At 43.8% G+C, this 22,315-nt stretch overlaps 2 protein-coding genes across 6 annotated transcripts in view; both read left to right on the plus strand.

The window, feature by feature from the left end:
- Window positions 1-8,151: 8,151 nt before the first annotated feature.
- On the plus strand, window positions 8,152-14,786 carry LOC100968714 (F-box/WD repeat-containing protein 10-like). Its single transcript, XM_034942344.3, has 2 exons — window positions 8,152-9,196; window positions 12,214-14,786. The coding sequence occupies exon 2, from the start codon at window positions 12,303-12,305 to the stop codon at window positions 13,032-13,034; it is 732 nt and encodes a 243-aa protein (XP_034798235.2). The 5' UTR covers window positions 8,152-9,196; window positions 12,214-12,302; the 3' UTR covers window positions 13,035-14,786.
- A 139-nt stretch (window positions 14,787-14,925) lies between these two features.
- CDRT4 (CMT1A duplicated region transcript 4) overlaps window positions 14,926-22,315 on the plus strand; it is a 126,530-nt gene continuing 119,140 nt past the window's right edge. For 3 of the 5 annotated variants that reach the window (XM_055101941.2, XM_063598718.1, XM_063598719.1), the window contains exons 1-2: window positions 16,194-16,356; window positions 22,217-22,299. The gene's annotated coding sequence lies outside the window, so the exon portion shown is untranslated. Of the gene's footprint in view, window positions 15,116-15,867; window positions 16,357-22,216; window positions 22,300-22,315 lie in introns of those variants that run through there. The other 2 variants (XM_055101942.2, XM_063598720.1) reach the window with 2 other exon arrangements.

A 22,315-nucleotide genomic window follows, 5' to 3' on the forward strand; every position in this document is an offset into this window, starting at 1 on the left:
CCATCTTTTGTATGGCCATCTCTTACTCATCCTCTAAGACTCAGCTTAGACATCAAAAAACTCCTCCAAGGACATTTTCTCTCTCCATTCTCACCTTCCTGAGCCCCTCCACATGGTTGGTCTCCATGTCTGTCCCCAAGCTCTCACAGCACTTCTTAGACCTCATGCTAACATGAGCTGCTGCCATGGCTGCCCATCCCCTTATGCTGTGTTTTTTCAGTGCAGTGACTTTGCACTACTCATCTTTATATTCTCTGAACTTAAGAATGGTGCCCAAATGAACCTTTACAAACCATGCAAAAGAGAGAACGCTATGGTATGACTTCCACTCATCTAACACCAACCAATGAAAACAGCATTTAATTGTGTCCCATCTTTTCACATCGTCTTATGTGAAAAGAGAGGAATCAAAGTGAAGAGACATTAGGCAAAATGACCCTAGATTATTAGTAAAAGATATTTGCTCCTAAAACATATGTTTTAATTGGCTACAAGTGATAGACTAAGTTACTATGACAGTTAACTCTTCATATTCATATTTATTAGACTATCTGGGCATTTTCCGATTATAAAAAGGGAGATGAGAACAGAAGAATCCTTCATCCCTAGGAATACTGTCACAGCTCACAACGCTTGAAAATAGTCACAAATGCTTTCTTTTTTCTCATGATGAGAGAAAGGAGTGTAACTTTCAGAAAATCCCAGCAGCGTTCCTCTTGTTCAACCATTGTAATGACTAAGCATGACAATATGTACAAAAAGTTTTTGTGAACTCTTCATACCATGGTTAATAGAGAACAGTTTTATTTTAAGAACAAGTTCTCTACATTAACACCACTATTATTAAGTTGAGGCCAAATTTGTTCTTCCTGCCACTTCACTGGTTAACACTACAAAAAAAGAAATTTCTATACTTATAAAATGTTTATGTTCTTATTACATTAGCAATATATACACACCAAGAGACTAATCATAACAACCCTTAGAAACTCTGCAGAGCTTTAGCCTGGCTGGGTACCCGTCTGCTAGACTAGTGTGCCTGGGTGATGAATAATATCCACAGCTCCCCTGCAGCCCACAAAATGTTTACATTTGCTTAAGTGCTTACTGGTAAAACCCTCAGTAAATTTGAAAAATGTCTCCTGTAAAGCCCTATAATACTTAAGCTAAACCCTGTTCTTTAAGTTAATAATGCCAACTAAACAATCCATTCATTTCATTTCTAAAACTCCATCTTCATCATTCATTTCAAAACCAGGTATTGACTGACCCCAATTCCAAGTGTTTTAATTTATCCTCTCTAAATAACCTTTTGCTCTGCTCTTATCGTGCAATCTCTCCTGCTTACAGCCCACACCTAAAGCTTACATGTTATGGATCACTCTCATCTGATCCATTAAGTTGGAAAAACTAATGCTGACATGTATTATTTCCCTGTCAGCGTCACCAAGCTGGAAAATAGATAATTCAAAAGAGACATAATCAAAATACAGATGTCTCTGAAATAACAAGAAGAAAGGCCCAGTCCTGGCTCCGCCTGCAGGAAGCTTTCACTGTCCACTCTGTTCTTCTTCTTTGTCTGACTTTCCAGAGAAATTCTTGTTTGTACTGATCTATTCATTTCATTCAACACATATTTCTGGGCTGCCTTATGCTGTCTGTTAAGCATTTTATACATGTGGCTAGTTTTTCACCCAGATTATAAAACTTTGAGCATTATAAAAACAAAACTGACAGTGCTTGTACATTACAGGTGATCAATACACTCTTGATGAATTGAAGAAAATAATTATTTGATTCTAAAATATTTAAAAGAAACAGTAGGCCTTGACGTCCTTAAGAAATATTAAATTAGGATAGACCAGCAAAAAGGATATCACTAAAAATATATATATAAGATACCTTAACAATATAAGTCTGAAGGACCTCAGGTTTGATAAAAGATGGTAGATGAACGGTGTCTACATCTCTCTGTCTTCTCTGAAAACAAGGAGAACATGAACAGAAACTCCAATTTTAACCGAACTAGGAAACACATCTCTGAAGCGAAATTAAGACTTGGTAAATATTAAGAATCTCTTTGGCTTTAATTATAACACACAGAAAGAATTTGACATAATGTGTTTGTTGAAAGTTGGGGAGGTGGATTATAGCTAGAAAGTTACAAAGCAGAATCATAGCTTTAGATACACATCTGGCCAAGTGCCACGTAAAGTCCCGTGGAAGCTGCCCTGGATCCTTCCCTTTGCCTTAAGTACTTTTGTCCTCCCATTCCCATCCCTAATGCTTAATTGTCCTTATAACCCTTTCCTTTGCCCCAGGGAAATGGAACTATGAGGCCCAAGCTGGAGCAATCAAATTTTCTCTCATAAAGATTTGGAATTGGGACAGGGAACTCAGCTGGAGGACCTAGGGGCTAAGGCTGAGGTTGCCATTTTGATATGAGTCCATTTAAGTGAAGAGTGGTTGGAAGGGCCGCCATGCAGAGAGAAAAATGCAGTGAAAGTACAGAGAAAAGCAGAGATGAATGGTGAGGCTGGAAGCTGAGCTGCAACTAGTGAAGTGGTGAGCAGGCCACCCTTTCCAGAAGTCGGCTACAAAGAGGAGAAATAGAAGAGTAACTGGATGGAGCAGCGAATTTAATAGATTTTTGTCTAAGACAGAAGGACAACCTGTCAAATATGAAGTCAGAAGAGAAGGAACCAATGAGGCAACAGGGCTGGCAGAGGTGCTGGAAGAGCCCTCAGGCCCCACAACCTCCATTCAGGCCAGCTGGTCTCCAGGTCTTACAGCACGGAAGACCATAAGACAGAAAAGGGGTCCCAAGGACCCCCGGAAACATTCCAAAATAGGTGTTAGACTCTGGCAGCTATAATCTGCTAGGGCAAAACACCTAGTTTTATCCTCCTGAGAAGAACTGAGGTATATTTTAGAAGAAATATTGGGAACGTTCACTTTCAACCACTTGTCTCCTGCTGTCCCCTCCTCTTGGCCACCCTAAAACTACTTAATCCTTTTATCCTATTAGGACCAGTGTTGCAAGCAGATATGCAGCTTCGTTAAGTAGAAGGTGTTCAAGGACACTGGCTGCCTGTGTGATATGTAAGAGGTACAGGGAAGGGAGTTACTAGTGATGATATAAAACTGGCAAAGAAATGGGCTCAGAGGTGTCAGAAACAAACTACTTGATTTGGCCTCTGCCAAGTCCCACTTACCAGTGTGAGTATCCAGAATGGAAGCCGTGGGTCCCTGAGGCTGTGAGGTGGCTGCGCTGACACAGCCTAAGGAGAACAGATGCAGTGGTTTCGCTCCAAGTAATAGGGATAAACTCCATGGTGAGAAGCTGACAGCGGAGGTTAAGACAGCTCCATTGTGACCCCTCTGGAGCACTTTTCTCCAGACTTCCTCACATGTAGGAGCTCTTTAGCCAAATGCACCACGACTCTAGATTTATCCATGAGCATCTGGGATGCTTCCTAAGTGATGTGATGTACAGTGTACTCAAGTTCATCAAGTGGCCCCGAGCCATTAAAGACTCTGATAAATAATTCTATCATAAAGGCCCCAGAGCTGACATAAAAAGCAGAAAGCCACGGGGTCAAGTGTTTCCACAGGAACTACATTTGGTAAATAGAAGCTGTAAAAGGGTGTTTCTATTAACCACTTGCAATTATTGTAAGGCCACCGTCTTTTCTGGAATGGATGGTCAAAATAGCTAATAATTTCTTGTGTCCCTGGAAGTTTTAGGATGAATTTAAATAGGAGGAAAACAGGGAGACCAGTATTTTCCCAAACATGATAAGACAATCTTTTTTTTAAACTATAAGTGATACCTCAGACATATGGAGTTGGTATTTTCTTTTTTTTCCTTTTGTGTCTGCTCCCAGACTAGAACTAAACAACCAAAGTAAATGCTTGGCACACTCTCAAGGAAGCACAGCTCTGCCTTGCACCAGTGCCAGAAGCCCCTAGAACAGTGACGGAGGCAACCAGATGAAGAAGTCGAGACATTCCTCTCCCAGCAGTGTGAGAGACACCTGGCGACTGCTGGCAGGAATCAGCATTTCACACAAGCAATCAACATAACTAAAACTTAAGTACTGTCCTCTGTATTCTCCTTGGGAAAATGAAACAAATGACAATGTCATTGCATTGATTTTGTTGTCATTAAATGGTATTTTAGCTATAAACATTTTCCCCTTTGATTTGCAAAAAAAAATTATAGAAAATTTCTATGTTGCTTAAAATGTAAAGGGTTTTTACTGTAACTATTTCAAAAACAGTCAATTATCTTACTATTCCTTGTTTATTACATATATTCAAGGTCACTTTCTCCATCATTTGAAACAACATAGACAAAAGGGAGCTCAGTAACAAACAGGCAAGCAGCACCAAGACTGGCACTCAAAGCTGTATTAGGACCAGATGCATTTTCAATTTCTTGAAACAGTGGAGCTGCAGTTTATTCAGTTTATTTAGGTCAGCCCTAAGGTGAAACTACATTATATTCAAAATTATCCTTTAAAATCCCCTGAACTCATCCATAAAGTACATGGAAGGTTATGTATGTACAATTCTGGAAAATAATGACTGTGTTCACTAGAGTTTGAGAATCACTCAGTTAAATTAAGAGGGAACAAAAGAAAAGCCTATATTTAGATGGCTGGGCATTCAAACCATTCTGCCTTTAAGGAGACTCTCAGTAGAGGAGAGGTGGAGAATTCTATGGGGTTCTGTTTCCCTGCGGGGTTTACTCTATTATTCTTCATGCTACAAGCATTGGCAGCCTGGCTAAACAGAAATGTATTTCTGTTGGTGCTGGCTGTGAGGATTTGACTGAACAGGGGAGCTGCACCTTCTCTGGGATTACGTTCTAATGTCACCTCTGCTCCTCTCCCTTATAATGAATTACAGGTAGACAGAGCTATAGCACTGTAACAAAGGTGAAGATACACATAGGCAATAGAGACGGGAACATTTCAGAGAAGAGTAGGCAATGGTAGCCAGCCTGAATTTTGAGCTGAGTAACAGCAGAACTTCACTTCTGCTGTGACCACCCTGGTCCAAGCTATCATCAAGTCATGCCAGGAGCTGCCCCAAGTCTCTCTCCTGGGATTCTATGGTCTATTTTACCCAGGCAGCTGAGGGGTTCTTTTAACCTAAATCTGATCACACCAGCCCCATTTGTACAACTCATTTCTGGCTTCTCCCACTGCACATGGAGTTCCAGCCCTTCTGACTTCATCTTGTGCCACCCTGCCCCTTGTTCATTATGTTCTCACCACACTGGCCTTTCTATTTATAGTGTCAGGTAGAAGCCCACTCTGGCCACCGTATGTTCCCCCAGATCTCTGCATCACTCTCCTTCAGTTCTCAACTCCAATCCACTCCCTCCCAGTGCCTTCCCGCTCTGGAGTGCTCTCTCCCAATTGTTCTGTATTATCATTCTGTCTCTTTCCTTGGCACCATTGATGCCCACCTAGAATGATCTTTTAGAGCTCAACTGTTCACTGGCTAAAGTTCTACCTTCCCCACCTGACTGGAATGAAGGCAGGGATCAGGTCATGCTGGTCATATTCCAGCATTTAGCACAGAGTGTAACATCCAGAGATGCTGAGGACACAATTCTGAAAAAAGTAGTAACAATGATGACAGCAGTATCATTTACTGACGGCTTTATAAGAACAGTCGTTTTCTCACATAACTCTATGAGGTGGAAGGCACGAACCTCTTTTATAGGCGAGGAAACAGAGCCTCAGAGAAGTTTAGTAATATGGTCAGGCTTGCATGGTGAAGCAGGCGGAGGAGCTAGGCTTTGATTCCAGGCAGTCAGACCCCAAAATCTTATGTTCTACAACATTCTATTCCCCAAGGAAAAACCAAGTGCTCTGAAAATCTAGTCTAAAACAGACCATAATTTTCAATACACAAATTTACCCATTGCAAGTGTACAGTTAGTTCTGAGTTAAAAAAAAAAAAAAAGGTAATCATAGTGTAACCACCACCACAATCAAGATATAGAACATATAAATTTATCTTTTCAAAAAGTTTCTTATGCCCCTCTGTAGCCAATTCCCTCCTGTCACCCCGCCCCCGCCTCCCCCCACCGCCCCGTTCCCAGTAACCACTGATCTTACTTTTGTGCCTAGTTTTGGCTTTCCAAAATGTCATATAAATGGAATCATACGACATGCTGTCTTTTGTCTCTGTCTTCTTTCACTTAACATAGTGCTTTTGAAACACACCCGTGTCACTGCACGTACCAGTGGTTTGTTCCTTTTAATTTCTGAGTAGTATTTCAGCCATAATTTGTTTATCTATTCATCAACTGAGGGATGTTTAGGTTGTCTTTAGTGATATTTAAGCTAATATTCATATACAGATCTTTGTATGGATGTGTGTCCATACATACATAGGAATGGGATTGTATGGTAAATTTTGTTTAAATTTATTGAAATCTGCCAAACTGTTCTTGGAATTGATTGTACCATTCTGCATTCACACTAGCAATATATGAGAGCTTCAGGTATTCCACACCCTTGTCAGCACTGCATTGTTGTTTTTAATAAATGTTAATTATGCTAATAGGTGTGTAGTGGTATCTCATTGTGTTTTTAATTTGCATTTCCCCTATGATTACTGATGTTGAAAATCTTTTGCTTATTTAACGTCTGTATTTCTTCTTTGGAGTAGGGCCTATTTAAATCTTTTATGCACTTTTTTTTTTTTTTTTTGACAGGGTCTTGCTCTGTCACCCAGACTTGAGTGCAGTGGCATGATCTTAGCTGACTGCAACATCTGCTTCCTGGGCTCAAGTGATCCTCCCTCCTCAGCCTCCCAAGTAGTTGGGACTACAGGCACATGCCACCATACCTAATTTTTAAAAAAAAATTTGTAAAGATGAGGTCTCACTATATTGCCCAGACTGGTCTCAAACTCCTGGGCTCAAGCAGTCTTCCTGCTTCGGCCTCCTAAAGGGCTAGGATTACAGGCGTGAGCCACTGTGCCCGGCCCTTTTTGTCTATTTTTAAGGTTGTTTTCTTAATGAGTTTAAGACTTCTTTCTATATTCTGTACATGAGTTCTTCATCATGTCTGTATTTTACAAATGTTATCTCCTACTCTGTGGCTTGTATTTTCATTTTAAGTGTCTTCTGAAGAGCAGAAGTTTTTAATTTTGATGAAGTACAGTTTATCTACTTTTCTTGCATGGTTTGGGGCTTTTGTGTTTTATCCAAGAGTCCTCTGCCGAGCCCAGTTTCACTGGGGAGCAGCCCATGTTGTCATGCTGGAAGTGGAATTCCACAGCTGATTTTGGAATACTGACCTTGTATTCTATACCCTTGCTAGATTTACTTATTACTCCTAGTAGCTTTTCTGTAGATTCCTTTGAATTTTCCACGTAAACAATCACATTGTGAAAAGAATTTCATTTCTTTCCAATGTATGTGCCTTTTCTTTCTCTCTCTTGCCTTATTATATACTAGTCAGGAGCTCCAGAACAACACTGATCAAGGTCCAGTTCCTATAGAACAGCCTTCACAGTGTAGTCTGGTCCGTACATTTTCCTTAACCTCTTCCCAGTTTTATTTCCTCACAATTCTCCTATACACATCCTTCCCTCTACAGCTGGCCAGGTTGCCTGTTTTTATCCTTACACATATATTTTGCACCCCCATCTTTGCATCTTTGCTCACCATGTTCATCTTGCCTGACATGGTCTTTGCTTCATTCTCTACCTATCCAAAGTCTGTCTGTCTGTCAAGGTCTACAGCCTGTCTCTCTATCTTGATGTTCATTTTGTCTCTTCGCTCATTCTCCACTCCTGTCCGAATGGCCTTCTCATCGCCTTGACAGCAGATGCCATGTATTCCTTCTTTGGTATCTTTATTTCTGTATTTCTCCCACCTAGGAGGTCATTTCTTTCTCTTATCATTCCATCCACCTGCCCATCCATCCATTATTAAGCATTAGCTACCTGCCAGGTATAATGGCTAGCATGCAAGCTCTACGACAGCAAGAATTTTTCTGTTTTGTTCACCTCTGTAATATAGTATTGAAAATGGTGCCTAAAACTGTCCATGTGACAAGAGTATTAATACCCAGAATGTACAAGGAATTCAAACAACTCAATAGTAAAAACAAACAAACAAACAAATAATGCCATTGAAATGTGGGCAAATGACATGACATTTTTTGAAAGAAGACATACATGGTGGCTCATGCCTGTAATCCCAGCACTTTGGGAGGCCAAGACAGAAAGATCACTTGAGGCCAGGAGTTTGAGACCAGCCTGGGCAACATAGTGAGACACTGTGTCTACAAAAAATTTAAAAACAAAATTAGCTGGGTGTGTTGGCTCGCACTTGTAATCCCAGCACTTTAGGAGGCCGAGGCAGGAGAAACGCTTGAGCCCAGGAGTTTGAAACCGGCCACACAAAGTAAAAAAAAATTACCTAGGCCCAGTGACTGGCACCTGTAATTCCAGCTACTTGGGAGGCTGAGGTGGGAGGATCACGAGTTCTGGAGGTTAAGGGTGCAGTGAGCCATAGTCCTGCCACTGCACTCCAGCCTAAGTAACAGAGCAAGACCTGTCTCAAAAAAAAAAGAAAAAAAAAAAAAAAGAAAAAGAAAAAGAAAAAAAGAAGACATACGAATAGCCAAAAGGTATATGAAAAAATGCTCAACATCACTAATCATCAGAGGAATGCAAATTAAAACCATACTGAGATATCATTTTACCCCAGTCAGAAGAGCTATTGTTATCATAAAAAGACAAAAAATGAAGATGTTGATGAGGATGCAGAGGAAAGGGAACTCTTACACACTGTTGACGGGGCATGTAAATTAGTATAGTCTCTATGGAAAATAGTATGGTGATCTCCCAAATAACTAAAAATAGAACTACCATTTGATCCAGCAATCCCACTACTGAGTATCTACCCAAAAGGAAAGAAATCAACATAAATCAAAAAGATACCTGTACTCGTGTTTATTATAGTACTTTTCATCACAGCAAAGATATGTGTTTTGTCTTAAATATGTTTGGTGAAACAGTGATCACTTACGGAAGACCTATCTGCCAGTTGAGTGGAAGACAGATGGAAGGAGGGTTAGGAAGAAGGCAGAGAAGTCAGCTGGGATGTGCTGTAATAACCCACGCAAAACTGATGATGGGCTGAAGCTAAAGCACTGAGGTGAGAGGGCACAGATTCCAGGGTAAATCAGGGGGTTGAAAAGACACAATTTGTTGAGTAATCAGATGAAGGAGATAACAGAAAAGGAGTGTCTAGGATGGCTTATAGGTGCCTGACTTTGGAACATAAATTAAGGTATTAAGGAAAAAGATTTGGGAAAGATAGTGAATTGGGGTGAATACACACAAAATGTGAGCTGCCTGCAGGGGCAGCCCAATAGATTTTCAGAGGAACTAGGCTCAGAAAAGCAATCTGGGTTGGAGGTACAGACAGTGTGGAGTGTAGCAAATGCAGGGAAGTGAGATGAGGAGGAGATTAAGGACCACCAAACTAGAGTAGGTGGAGGAGGAAGGAACAGAAACAAGAGCTCAGCAGGGAACAGGCAGAATGGCTTATTTCTTACTCAACCTCTGGTTCTCAGCTTCAAGACGCATTCCCTGAGAAGTAATCCTTGGTCTCCTCAGTTTGAGGTAGATACTTCTCTTTGTGCTCCCACGTCACACTGGGCCTGTCCTTGTAGTATTTAGCACATTACACACATATGAGGTGCTTCATGACTCAGAACCCCACAAGACACAGAAGTGTGCCTTAGTCACCACTGCACCTCCAGGGTCGAGCACCATGCCTGGCTGGCATGTGCACTAAAAAAACACATTTGTTGAGTGAAATGTACCTTTGACAACGCTTAGTGTCCTTTTAATGCACGTGTGTTGCCATCTCCTCGACATGATTCCAAGAGAATGAAGACCATGTTATTTACCTCTCTGCAACCTTGGGAACTAGCATGCTTTTCTACATAGACAACACTCCACAAAAGTGTTCCGATGATGATAGTATGAGGGAAAGGTTCAATAACCCACCACTCTACTTTCCACTGAGTAGTTTTTGCCTACCAACTTAATCATAATGGAAACACAGTTTTCACTCTGAGTTTGCTAATTCAGCATGTGTTTTTGCTTACTTCTCCCCATCCTTTGAAAATAACTTGAATTTCTTTTTTATGTTATTAGCTGACAAGTATTATATTTTAAAGCAAATTTTAAAAAGACATTCAAATTCTGTAAACAACTCTATATTTCTCTATAGTTTTAAACCTCTTCCCTAACAATGTACTTTTATTTACATGATTTTAGTGATCTTATTATTATATCCATAATAATGTTATGAGATGAACAGGTTAGAATTCTTCTTTTCTCTGAGACAGGATTTCACTCTGTTCCCCAGGCTGGAGTACAGTGGTGCAATCATAGCTCACTGTAACCTCCAAATGCAGGGCTCAAGCAATCCTCCTGCCTCAGCCTCCCAAAATGGGGTCTGCATTTTCTTCTAGGTTGACCATTAACAAACTTAATGTCCATCAATGGGCAATGGCTAAGTAATAAAAAAATATATTGTATGGAATATTATATACAGCTAAAAATTGTATGATGAGGATCTGTATATACTAACTTGGAAAGAGATCCACAATACATTATCATTTGAAAAAAGACAAATTAATAAACAATGAGCTCATCACAATTCCTTTTTTTATAAAAGGAGAAAAATTCTCTTTTTGAGTTTGCAAGGAGAATAGGGAAGATTTTGACATCTTGATTTCACTCAGTTTTTTTTTTTTTTTTGAGATGGAGTCTCGCTCTGTTGCCCAGGCTGGAGTGCAGTGGCATGATCTCGGCTCACCGCAACCTCTGCCTCCTGAGTTCGAGCGATTCTCCTGCCTCAGCCTCCTGAGTAGCTAGGATTACAGGCGCCTGCCACCACGCCCGGCTAATTTTTTTGTATTTTTAGTAGAGACGGGGTTTCTCCATGTTGGTCAGGCTGGTCTCGAACTCCCGACCTCAGGTGATCTACCCACCTAGGCCTCCCAAAGTGCTGGGATTACAGGCATGAGCCACCGCACCCAGCCTGAAGACAGGTTTTATTTTGGGCAACATTCAAGATTATTTGGAGTCAAATTTGATTAATAAGGTAAAGATCAAATTTTGCAATATAATTATTTTGAAAAATACAGTTATGCTACTATAAATTTATAAGATCTGCTTTGTGTGAATCATGAATGAGATGTGAAGGTCATTCCCAACTTCACATTTTCTTTTTTTTTTTGAGACGGAGTCTTGCTCTGTCACCCAGGCTGGAGTGCAGTGGCGCGATCTTGGCTTACTGCAAGCTCTGCCTCCTGGGTTCACGCCATTCTCCTGCCTCAGCCTCCCGAGTAGCTGGGACTACAGGCGCCCGCCGCCACGCCTGGCTAATTTTTTGTATTTTTAGTAGAGACGGGGTTTCACCGTGTTAGCCAGGATGGTCTGGATCGCCTGACCTCGTGATCCACCCGCCTGGGTCTCCCAAAGTGCTGGGATTACAGGCGTGAGCCACCGCGCCCGGCCTCAACTTCACATTTTCAAAAATATGTGTAGCATTGAAATCACATCTGTTGCATTCAAAATATGCACACTTAGAGGCTAATATACTCTTTACTCAATACTAGCATTTTATTAAAAACTTGTTTTATTGGCCGGCTGTGGTGGCTCACGCCTGTAATCCCAGCATTTTGGGAGGCCGAGGCGGGCGGATCACGAGGTCAGGAGATCGAGACCATCCTGGCTAACACGGTGAAACCCTGTCTCTACTAAAAAAAAATACAAAAAATTAGCCGGGCATGGTGGCGGACGCCTGTAGTCTCAGCTACTTGGGAGGCTGAGGCAGGAGAACGGCGTGAACCCGGAAGGCAGAGCTTGCAGTGAGCAGAGAACATGCCACTGCACTCCAGCCTGGGTGACAGAGCGAGACTCTGTCTCAAAAACAAAAACAAACAAACAAAAAAATTTGTTTTATTAAATTGTTTCTAGTATCAGCATTTCTAATACCACTCAGGGTGCCTGCCTGTATGATGGCATACCTGTTGGGCAACAAAGACCTCAATGTGCTTCGAAGTTTGAATGCCCAAGTACTTAATGCCTACGTACTTAATATTTTTCATAGAACGCCAATTTTTTAAAATTTTCTTTTTTTTGAAAAAGCAGATGATGTGGAGAAAGCACAAAAACAAGGACAATTGGAAACTCCTGGAAAACTGCCCAGTCACCCAACGAAAAAGTCTTGGAAAATCCCTATGTCACCTGACCAATTCCTCCTGACTGTTAGCGCCCTGCAGCAAGCCCATAATTCCAGGGAATTTGCCTATCCCTGTAGGCCCCAAACAGAAATTACTGATGTCTGGGGACCTTCAATTTCATACCCAAGGAAGGTCTTGAATTTCAAAGGAAAATCAATCCAACGTGCAGTTGATCAGTTGAGATTGAGCAATCCTCCTATGGATGTGAAACGAACCAGTATTCCCCTTGAAATCCAGAAACTGCAGCCCAACTTGAAGATCTCTTTGCACAGTCCTAGAGTCCAGTCCACCATACCCCAGCCCATGATTATCCGCTCCAGGTTCTCTGGCAGCTTAAAGGGTGGAGACCAAGTGACCAGTTCAATTGAAAGGGCTGTGTGCAGTATGGGTCCCCTGACCAGTATGCAGGTCATTAAACCAAACCGCATGCTAGCTCCACAAGTGGGCACAGCCACCCTGTCTCTTAAGAAAGAACGGCCTCGCATCTATACATCCCTTGATCCTTTTAGAGTGAACACTGAGTTTGTGCTGTTGACCGTGAAGGAGGAGAAGGAGCACCAGGAAGCCAAGATGAAGGAATATCAGGCCAGGGAGTCCACTGGAGTGGTTGATCCAGGAAAAGCCAGCAAAGCTGCATGGATCAGGAAGATCAAAGGCCTGCCTATTGATAATTTCACGAAGCAAGGGAAAACAGCGGCCCCTGAACTTGGACAAAATGTATTTATCTAAACCAGCCTTGGGAAATTACAATGTTTTACAATAAACAGAAAGCCAAGCGGATGTTGCTATTTGGCCTTTTTTTTTTTTTTTTGACTGTTTCTTCCTGGTAATTAATGTGGGAACTCCCAATTATCTTCCTCTGAGCCAAATATTTGATATCATCAAAATAAGAAAACAGAAGGAGGTTGGGCGAGATTAGCATCTGTAGTCCCACTGAAAACAATTTAGTGAGCATTAGGAAAGCCCAGTTTCGTTGATGGGGGATGGGGAGATGATCACTGGAAATTAGATACCATTCATCACTACCAATTTAGTGCTATTAGTTCTTCTGGCAAATGAAGTTATGGGATTATATCAGGGTAATGCATTGGAGTTTTCTGGTATTTTTGCACAGAAGCCTGATGAAACCCATTAAGAATTTAAAAGGGGAAGCCCTCAGTGGGGTTGACCTGTTGCATCTGACAACATTGAGCTTTTCCTTCTCAGGGCTAACTCCTAAGGAAGAGAATTAGCATATTTATCCTCTGTACAAAGAGGGCCAGTAACATCAAGTGCATTGAGGTTTCTGCTTAAACCTTTGGACTATGGTGCAGGGACCAGGTAATTTAGAAGAGTGCAGCCCACTACAAGAGCTATGGCCCATTAGAAAGTTCAAGCCTTGACCAGGTGCGGTGGCTCACGCCTGTAGTCCCAGCACTTTGGGAGACTGAGGCGGGTGGCTCACCTGAGATCAGGAGTTTGATACCAGCCTGACCATCGTGGTGAAACCTCGTTTCTACTAAAAATATAAAATTAGCTTTAAAAATTAGCTATTAAAAATTAAAAGACGATAATGAATTCAAACACAATGCCTTAAAAAACCAAAAACTACGAAAAACAACACAAAACTCCACAGCACTGAGTGGACCACTGAAAACCTGCCATGGGCAGGCTGGACGTACAGGCCCCAAATTTGTCAGCTTTTCATCTCCAAGGGCACGAATGCAATTGTGCTGCCGAAATGTCTCGCCTTTGAGAAACGCGTGTGTGTGTTTTCCCCCTTTCATTATTAGAATATTAGGTTTTAAATGGCACTGGCAAACAGCCACATAAAATTTGTGATTTTAATAGAATCCCTTCAATTAAGGAAACGTGCAAATACCACTATGCCAACAGCAGTCTGACTCGGCCAGACAGATAGGATATTGTCATCATCACCGCTTCAAAGATGACTTAACGCCCCTTAATTTCACATCCTTTGTTCAGGCAAGATCACAGCATGAGCGGCTGGACTTAAAACTGTAATAAGTATAACGTCTCCCATTTACTAGATACTTACACTGTAAGGAAACCATTATCACCCCCACTTTACAACGACGAAAGAAGTACATAAAGGTTGGTGATATGATTGGCAATAGAGTTCCCAGGCGCCTAAGCTCCAGGGCGCAAGGTCTCAACTCCTGGAGTCTAAGTTTATACCTCCCATAATAATACCGTCCATTAGTTACTCTAGAGTCCTCCTGCCTTGTTTTTCTTAACGTTTTACTTCTCTGCAAGAACATATTTTAAAAAGTTGCTTCTACAATTTAAAGTACAAAAGTAATACTGTACAGGAGTAAGTCTTTGTAAAATATTTAAAGAAAATTATATTATACAATAAAACCCCGCCCCCCTGCATTCGGGGCAGCAACGCTGGGGGAACGACTTTAGAATTTGCATTGGGTGGACAGCAAATACTTCCGTAAAACAGACCATGAAGCTTTCCACTTGGAGCCCACTGTGGCCCCAATGCCTTTCCCTTTCACTCCTGCTCCAGGCTCCGCCTTCGCCGTGTCCGGGCTGCTCGCCCCGCCCCCGCTCGCCCCGCCCCCGCTCGCCCCGCCCCCGCTCGCCCCGCCCCCGCTCGCCCCGCCCCCGCTCGCCCCGCCCCCGCTCGCCTCGCCCCTGGAGTTGCTCCCTCAAAGCGGAGGTGAGGCCGGACTGAGGCTCTTACAGTGGTCCCTGCTGGCCCTTGGTGACGGGTCGCGTCAGTTCCGACCCGGACCCGTACGCTGCTGCGCTGACGTGGCTCCCGGAAGTAGGGCTGGCGTAGGGCCGCCGTGTTGCCGCAGGTGAGGGGCTGAGGGCGCGCTGGGAGGGTGGCGGCTCCTGGGACTGGCTCTGCAGGTTCGGTGGGACTGGAGCCCGCGTCCCCCGCGCCCGCTACTCGAACTCGAGGAGGAGCGGGGCGGCCGGGAGTGGAGGGCTGTGGGTAGTTGTCTGAGGAGGGCTGCTGGGGGTTCTGAGGCCGCTGGGGGAGGCGTGATCCGTGCGGCGCAGAGCAAGTACTTCTTGCGGCTGTGGGGACGCCCGTTGTTAACCAGCGCGAGTGGGGGTCTCTCTTTCTTCAACCCTTATTGCCGGGGTGGAGTTGAGGAGGAGCGGCCTGCGGGCCTCTTAGCTTCCTGACACCCAGGGGTGCGATGCTATCTTGTAGGAATCGGCGACACCGCCAGAGCCTCGCTTTCAAATTGCTGTTTCCAAACTAATGTTGTTGGTGATTCTCTCCTTTGTGCTCTTAGAGTTAATTGTAGTCCACATGTTGGCAACCAGAGACTCGTAAGAATAATAATATTTTTAGAAAAAACTACTGTTTATGGTCACTTTTGTCTTGAGTGTTTTTTTCTTTCGGTTCACACAAAATTTGTTGAGGGATTACTATGACTCAGACACGGTTGTAGGCCCAGGGATAGGGTTGTGACCAGTACAGACAGGTTTCTTGCCCCGTATTTTCGGGTTAGGGAAGTGGGTTCTGGGAGATGGGGGTTGGGTGGGGAGACACGATAAATTGTATAACCAAAGATATTTTCAGATAATTGCAAAGGCAGGGTGATGAAATAACAAGTGTCTGAGGATAGGACAACTAAGAGTTATGGTCAGGAAAGACTGCTTATGAGGAGATGCCTTGAGTGGAGAAAATCTAATAATGGTTAAATTCAGCTGTATTACAGGAAAGGTGTCCCGATCCAGACCCGAAAAGAGGGTCCTTGGCCGGGCTTGGTGACTCAGGCCTGTAATCCCAGCACTTTGGGAGGACGAGGTGGGTGGATCATGAGGTCAAGAGATCGAGACCGTCCTGGCCAACTTGGTGAAACCCTGTCTCTACTAAAAATACAAAAATTAGTTGGGCGTGATGGTGCACGCCTGTAGTCCCAGCTACTCGGGAGGCTGAGGCAGGAGAATCGCTTGAACTGGGGAGGCCGAGGTTGCAGTGAGCCGCGGGCCACTGCACTCCATCCAGCCTGGCTACAGAGGGAGACTCCGTCTCAAACAAAACAAAAGAAGTCTTGGATCAGGCAAGAAGGAATTCAGGGTGAGTCCACAGTGCAAAGTGAAAGCAAGTTTATTAAGAAAGTAAAGGAGTGGCTACTCCATAGAGCAGCCTGGAGGGCTGCTGGTGGCCCATTTTTATGGGTATTTCTTAGTGATATGGTTAACAAGGGGTGGATTATTCATTCCTCCCCTTTTAGATCATAGAGAGTAACTTCCTGATGTTGCCATGGCATTTGTAAACTGGCATGGCGCTGATGGGAGTCTAGTAGTGAGGACGACCAGTGGCCACTCTCGTGGCCATCTTGGTCTTGGTGGGTTTTGGCTGGCTCCTTTATTGCAACCTGTTTTTTCAGCAAGGTCTTTATGACCTGTATTTTGTGCCGACCTCACATCTCATCCTGTGATTTAGAATGCCCTGTCTGGGAATGCAGCCCAGTAGGTTTCAGCCTCATTTTACCCAGCTCCTATTGAAGATGGAGTTGTTCAGGTTCACATGCTTCTGACATTTGAACCTGCGCCCAGGCCGGATGAGGCTGGAGAAACGCAACCATGTTGACTGTTCCCACTATTTATTTATTTATTTATTTATTCATTCATTCATTCATTCAGTTATGAGACGGAGTTTCACTCTTGTTGCCCAGGCTGGAGTACAATGGTGTGATCTCGGCTCACTGCAACCTCCGCCTCCCGGCTTCAAGCGATTCTTCTGCCTCACCCTCCAGAGTAGCTGGGATTACAGGCGCCCGCCACCACGCCCGGCTAATTTTTGTATTTTTAGTAGAGATGGGGTTTCACCATATTAACCAGGCTGGTCTTGAGCTCCTGACCTCAGGTTATCCACCCGCCTCGGCCTTCCAAAGTGCTAGGATTACAGGCGTGAGCCGCCAGGCCCGGCCGACTGTTCCCACTTGATAAGTTTGTGATGTGAACCTCAGTCGAGCCCTTAGTGCTGCCAGGCGGTCATTCTACATTTCCATAGCCCCTTCACCCTCTCGCCTTAGGCAACTATTAAAACTCAAATCTTCAACGTTTCTTCTCTTATCCTCTCTCAGCTGGTAACGTTGCTTCTTGTTTCACTGAAAATGGAAGCCGTCGGAAGACAATTTTCACACTAGCTGCCTATTTATTTGCATGTTTACTCAGGGTCTCATATTCTTTTATGATAATTGGACTGTCAGTGCTCCATTCTTAGGTCTTCCTGTCTACTGTGTCCTGGTTTCCATCTCCTCTTGCCTACTGGAAGGCATTGTTCTAGTAATTCTCTTTCTTGCATCATCAGTTTTTTAATCCTTTTAAACGTTTGCTCACATCAACATATAAACGTGTTTTAATTTCTCTTACCTTAGAAAATGAAAACTTGGCCGGGTGCGGTGGCTCACACCTGTAATCCCAGCACTTTGGGAGGCCGAGGCGGGTGGATCACGAGGTCAGGAGATCGAGACCATCCTGGCTAACACGGTGAAACCCCGTCTGTACTGAAAAACAACAAATTAGCCGGGGGTGGTGGTGGGCACCTGTAATCCCAGCTACTCGGGAAGCTGAGGCAGGAGAATGGCGTAAACCTGGGAGGCGGAGCTTGCAGTGAGCCGAGATCGTGCCACTGCACTCCAGTCTGGGCGACTCCGTCTCAAAACAAATAAACAAACAAAAAAAACAAACTTGACACCACATGCTCTTTCACTGGTCACTCCATTCTTTTTCCTTTAAAGACTTGTATCATATATACTTGTCTTTTAATTCTTCCAGTCTCTCTTGTATTCATTCTAGTCAGTCTCTCTTCCCCTCTCCCAACCATACTGGAACTGCTCTTACTGAGTTCCCCGATGACCTGTTAAAAATACAGTGGTCATGGCTGGGCGCAGGGCTCATGGCTGTAATCCCAGCACTTTGGGAGGCCAGGGTGGGTGGATCATGAGGTCAAGAGATGGAGACCATCCTGGCCAACATGGTGAAACCCCGTCTCTACTAAAAATACAAAAATTACCTGGGGGCGGTGGCCTGTGCCTGTAGTCTCAGCTACTCGGGAGGCTGAGGCTGACGCAGGGGAGTCGCTTGAACCCGGGAGGCGGAGGTTGCAGTGAGCCAAGATCACGCCATTGCACTCCAGCCTGGCGACAGAGCGAGACTCCGTCTCAAAAAAAAGAAAAAAAATACAGTGGTCTCTCTTTGGTTTTCATCTTACTTGTGAGCAGCATTTGACACAGATGATGGATCCTCCTCCTGGAGGCACTTTGGTTTCCAGGACACTACCCCTCCTGGCTCACCTTATGTTCCTTGGTACTTCTTTTTCAGTCCGCACAGCCTATTCCTTCTTATCTTTGTGATCTCTAATTATTGGAATGCCGGGAGTCTGTCTTAGCCATCTTTATCTTTTTAGTTGTCCAGGACAAAAACTTTGGAATCTTCCTTGATTCCTTGTATTTACCCTTCCTCCACCTCCCCAGTCAGTCCATCAGCAAATCCTGTCAGCTCTACCTTAAAATGTTCTTGGAATCTATTTTTCATCACCTCCACTGCATCCATCTTAGACCAAGCCATTACTTCTTGGCCTCGTGATTAAAGTAGTTTCCTAACCAGTCTCCTAGTGTTGTGCTTTTGTCCCTCCTTCTTCTCCCCTCCCCCTCCAGATTTTTACTACAGTAGCCAGAATTCTCTTTCTAACAGGTGAGTCAGAACATGCAGTCTTACACTTAAAACACTCCAATGGATCTCCCTTTCAATGCTTTTTTGGTTTTAGCATCTTAAAATGTCATTTAGCATCTTAAAATGCCCAAAATCAAACTGCTGATTTTGCCCCGAAATCTTTTGTGTCCATGGTCTTCCCCATCTTAGTAAATGTAACTCCAGGAGTGCAAAGCTATTTGTCTTTTTTTTTTTTTTTTAATCTGTACCACTTACAGCAGTACCTGGCACTTGGTAGGCACTCAGTGTTTACTGAATAAATGAGAAGAAATCAGTCTTTCAAAGAGCAGGGTAAGAGAATAGTGTTCTAGGTAATATGAACCATAAGTGCAAAAGAACCTGACGGGGCCCAAGTTTGGCATGTTTAAGGAACTGAAAAGAAGGCCAGCCTGGGCATGGTGGCTCATGCCTCTAATCGTAGCACTTTGGGAGGCTAAGGCAGGAGAATTGCTTGAGCCCGGGAGTTTGAGACTAGCCTGGGCAACATAGCGAGACCCTATTTCTGCAAGAAATTAAAATATTAGATATGGTGGCTTGCAGTACTCAGGAGGCTGAGATGTAGAGCCTGCAGTAGTGACCCCTGATTGCTCCACTGCACTCCAGCCTGGGCGAGAGCCAGACCCTGTGTCAAAAAAAAAAAAAGGCCAGTCTGGCAGGAGCTTAGGTACTGTATAAATTTCCTGTTGCTACTGCGGCAGTGAAGTCATATGTACTGTTGTAAAGTTCTGGTGGTCAGAAGTCCAGAATGAGGCTCAAGGGGTTAAACATCAAGGTGTGGGTAGGGGTTCTGGAGAATCAGTTTCCTTGCCTGATTCAGCTTCTAAACACCTGGGATCCCTTCCCCATCTTAATGCCATCAGCGCAGCCTGTTCAAATCTCTGTCTCTCACCTCTACTTTGCTTGTTTCATCACCTTCTCTCACTGACCCTCCTTTGTTTCCCTTGTAAGGACCATTGTGATCACGTCATCTGACCAGCCTGGGTAATCCAGGATGATCTCTTGACCTCAAGATCCTTAACTTAATCTCATCTGTGAAATTCTTTTTGCCAAGTAAATTTACATATTCACAGGTTCCAGAGATTAGAACCTAAACATTTTTGGGAGGGGTGAGGAGGTATTCAGCCTACCACAGTTAATGAAGAGTGAGTGGCCTGAGATAAGGTCTTAGAGATTGGCAGGGACCAGATCATGATAGGTCATGATAGGGAGTCTGTTTTTCAGTCATAGTGCTGAGAGGTTTCAGTAGGGGAATGATAGGATTTGATGTGAAAAAGTGTCCCTGGCCACTGGATGGCGATTAGACTGTTGGGATCGAGAGCAGAAGGCCTCAGCTTTTTATTCATAACATCATACGGTGGATCTCAATCTTGCTGTACGTTATGATCACACCTCAAAGCAATTATATCTGAACCACTGAGGGCTGGACCCAAGTATCAGCCTTTTTTTGTTTGCTTGTTTGTTTTTTAAGAAAAAGAGCATTCTAATTGTAGCCAAGGTTGAGAACCACTAGTCTCATAGACCTGAATCCATTTTACCTTTTCAGCCTTAGCTCAGTAGGAGCTTCTCGCACCCATCACTTACTGCATGAGCTACTTGACCGTTTCTTAGACAAACTTCCTGTATTCCCACCTGTGCCTTTCAAAATATACCTAGTCTAGGGAGGCCTACGCGGACTGTCAGGGCCCAGCTGACAAACTCTCCTCCAGAAAGCTTCTCCAGTGCCCTGTAGTAGGAATGATTTGCTTCCTTCCCTGGCTCCCATTTGCACTTAGATTTCTCAGCCCTGATCACAGTCAGCTGTATATTATCGTCTCCTTTGCTTATTTACTCATGCCTTCAACAAATACTGTACCACTTGGCTGAATGCTCTGCTAGACACTAGGGTTTACTACAATGCAAAGACAGTCTTGGTTGGGCATGGTGGCTCACACCTATAATCCCAGCACTATGGGAGGGTGAGGTGGGCGGATCCCTTGAGGTCAGGAGTTTGAAACCAGCCTGGCCAATGTGGTGAGACTCTGTCTCTACTAAAAATACAAAAATTAGCCAGGCTAATTAGCCGAGACACACTCCTGTAATCCCAGTTACTCAGGAGGCTGAGGCACTGGAATCTAGCTTGAACCCAGGAGGTCAGGTTGCAGTAAGCTGAGACCATACCACTGTACTCCAGCCTGGGCGACAGAGCAAGACTCCATCTCAAAAAAAAAAAAAAAAAAAGCCTAAGGTTGTAAAAGGAAGCAATGCTTTGGGAAGGTAGAGGATTGAAGAGGAGATTCAGGATCAGGGTTCTTAAAAAAATCTTTTTTTGCCTAATAAGTGGCCTTGAAGAAGTTTATATGCATATGCTGATTAGAAAGATTCAATAGAGGCCAGGCGTGGTGGCTCAGGCCTGTAATCCCAGCACTTTGGGAGGCTGAGGCGGACAGATCACCTGAGGTCAGGAGTTCAAGACCAGCCTGGCCAACATGGTGAAACCCTGTCTCAACTAAAAATATGAAAATTAGCTGGGTGTGGTGGCACACGCCTGTAATCCCAGCAACTTGGAAGGCTGAAGCAGGAGAATTGTTTGAACCCGGGAGGCGGAGGTTGCAGTGAGCCAAGATCATGCCATTGCACTCCAGCCTGGGTGATGAGCAAAACCCCATTTCAACAACAACAAAAAGGAAAGATCCAATAGATAGACTTGAAGATAGAAGAAAGTGTAAATACAGGGGAAAATGATGAAACAAATCCCCGAGGAGGCATGAAAAGAAGTTATTCTGAGCACAAATAATTGGTTTAGCCTTGGATAAGAAGAGAAGGAGTTGTGAGAAGGGGTCATGGAACTAAGGTTGCAGTCAGATGATTTTGTGAAGGAGCCAGAAACCTTGAGATTATCCCCAGTAGCCTCGGCTTGCTCTGTGACTTGGGAGAGAACAGGTGAGGAGGATAGGTGTTAAGTTGTAGTAGCCTCATCTGCACCCCAGAGTTCTCAGATGGTGCAGCCTAGGGGCAGGGATGGAGGAGCTGAGACTTCGATTATTCTCTGGGGTTTTTGCCAGATGATTTGAGGAGGCGGGGTGGAGGATCTGCATGTGTCCTTTTCCTAGGTTTTGAATTCCTGATGCTGTAACCACATTATTTTATCTTCTATTTTGATGAGTATGCAGCTTTGCATGCAGTGGCTGTGTAAACACTGAATTTTGTTTTGCTTCTTGACCATTTATTTTTCCTACCAGGATAGTAATGATGACACTAAAGATGTTTCACTGTTTGATGCGGAAGAGGAGACGACTAATAGACCAAGAAAAGCCAAAATCAGGTAGGAGGAGAAGTTG

This window comes from Pan paniscus, chromosome 19 (assembly GCF_029289425.2).
Source record: "Pan paniscus chromosome 19, NHGRI_mPanPan1-v2.0_pri, whole genome shotgun sequence".
NCBI lineage: Eukaryota > Metazoa > Chordata > Mammalia > Primates > Hominidae > Pan > Pan paniscus.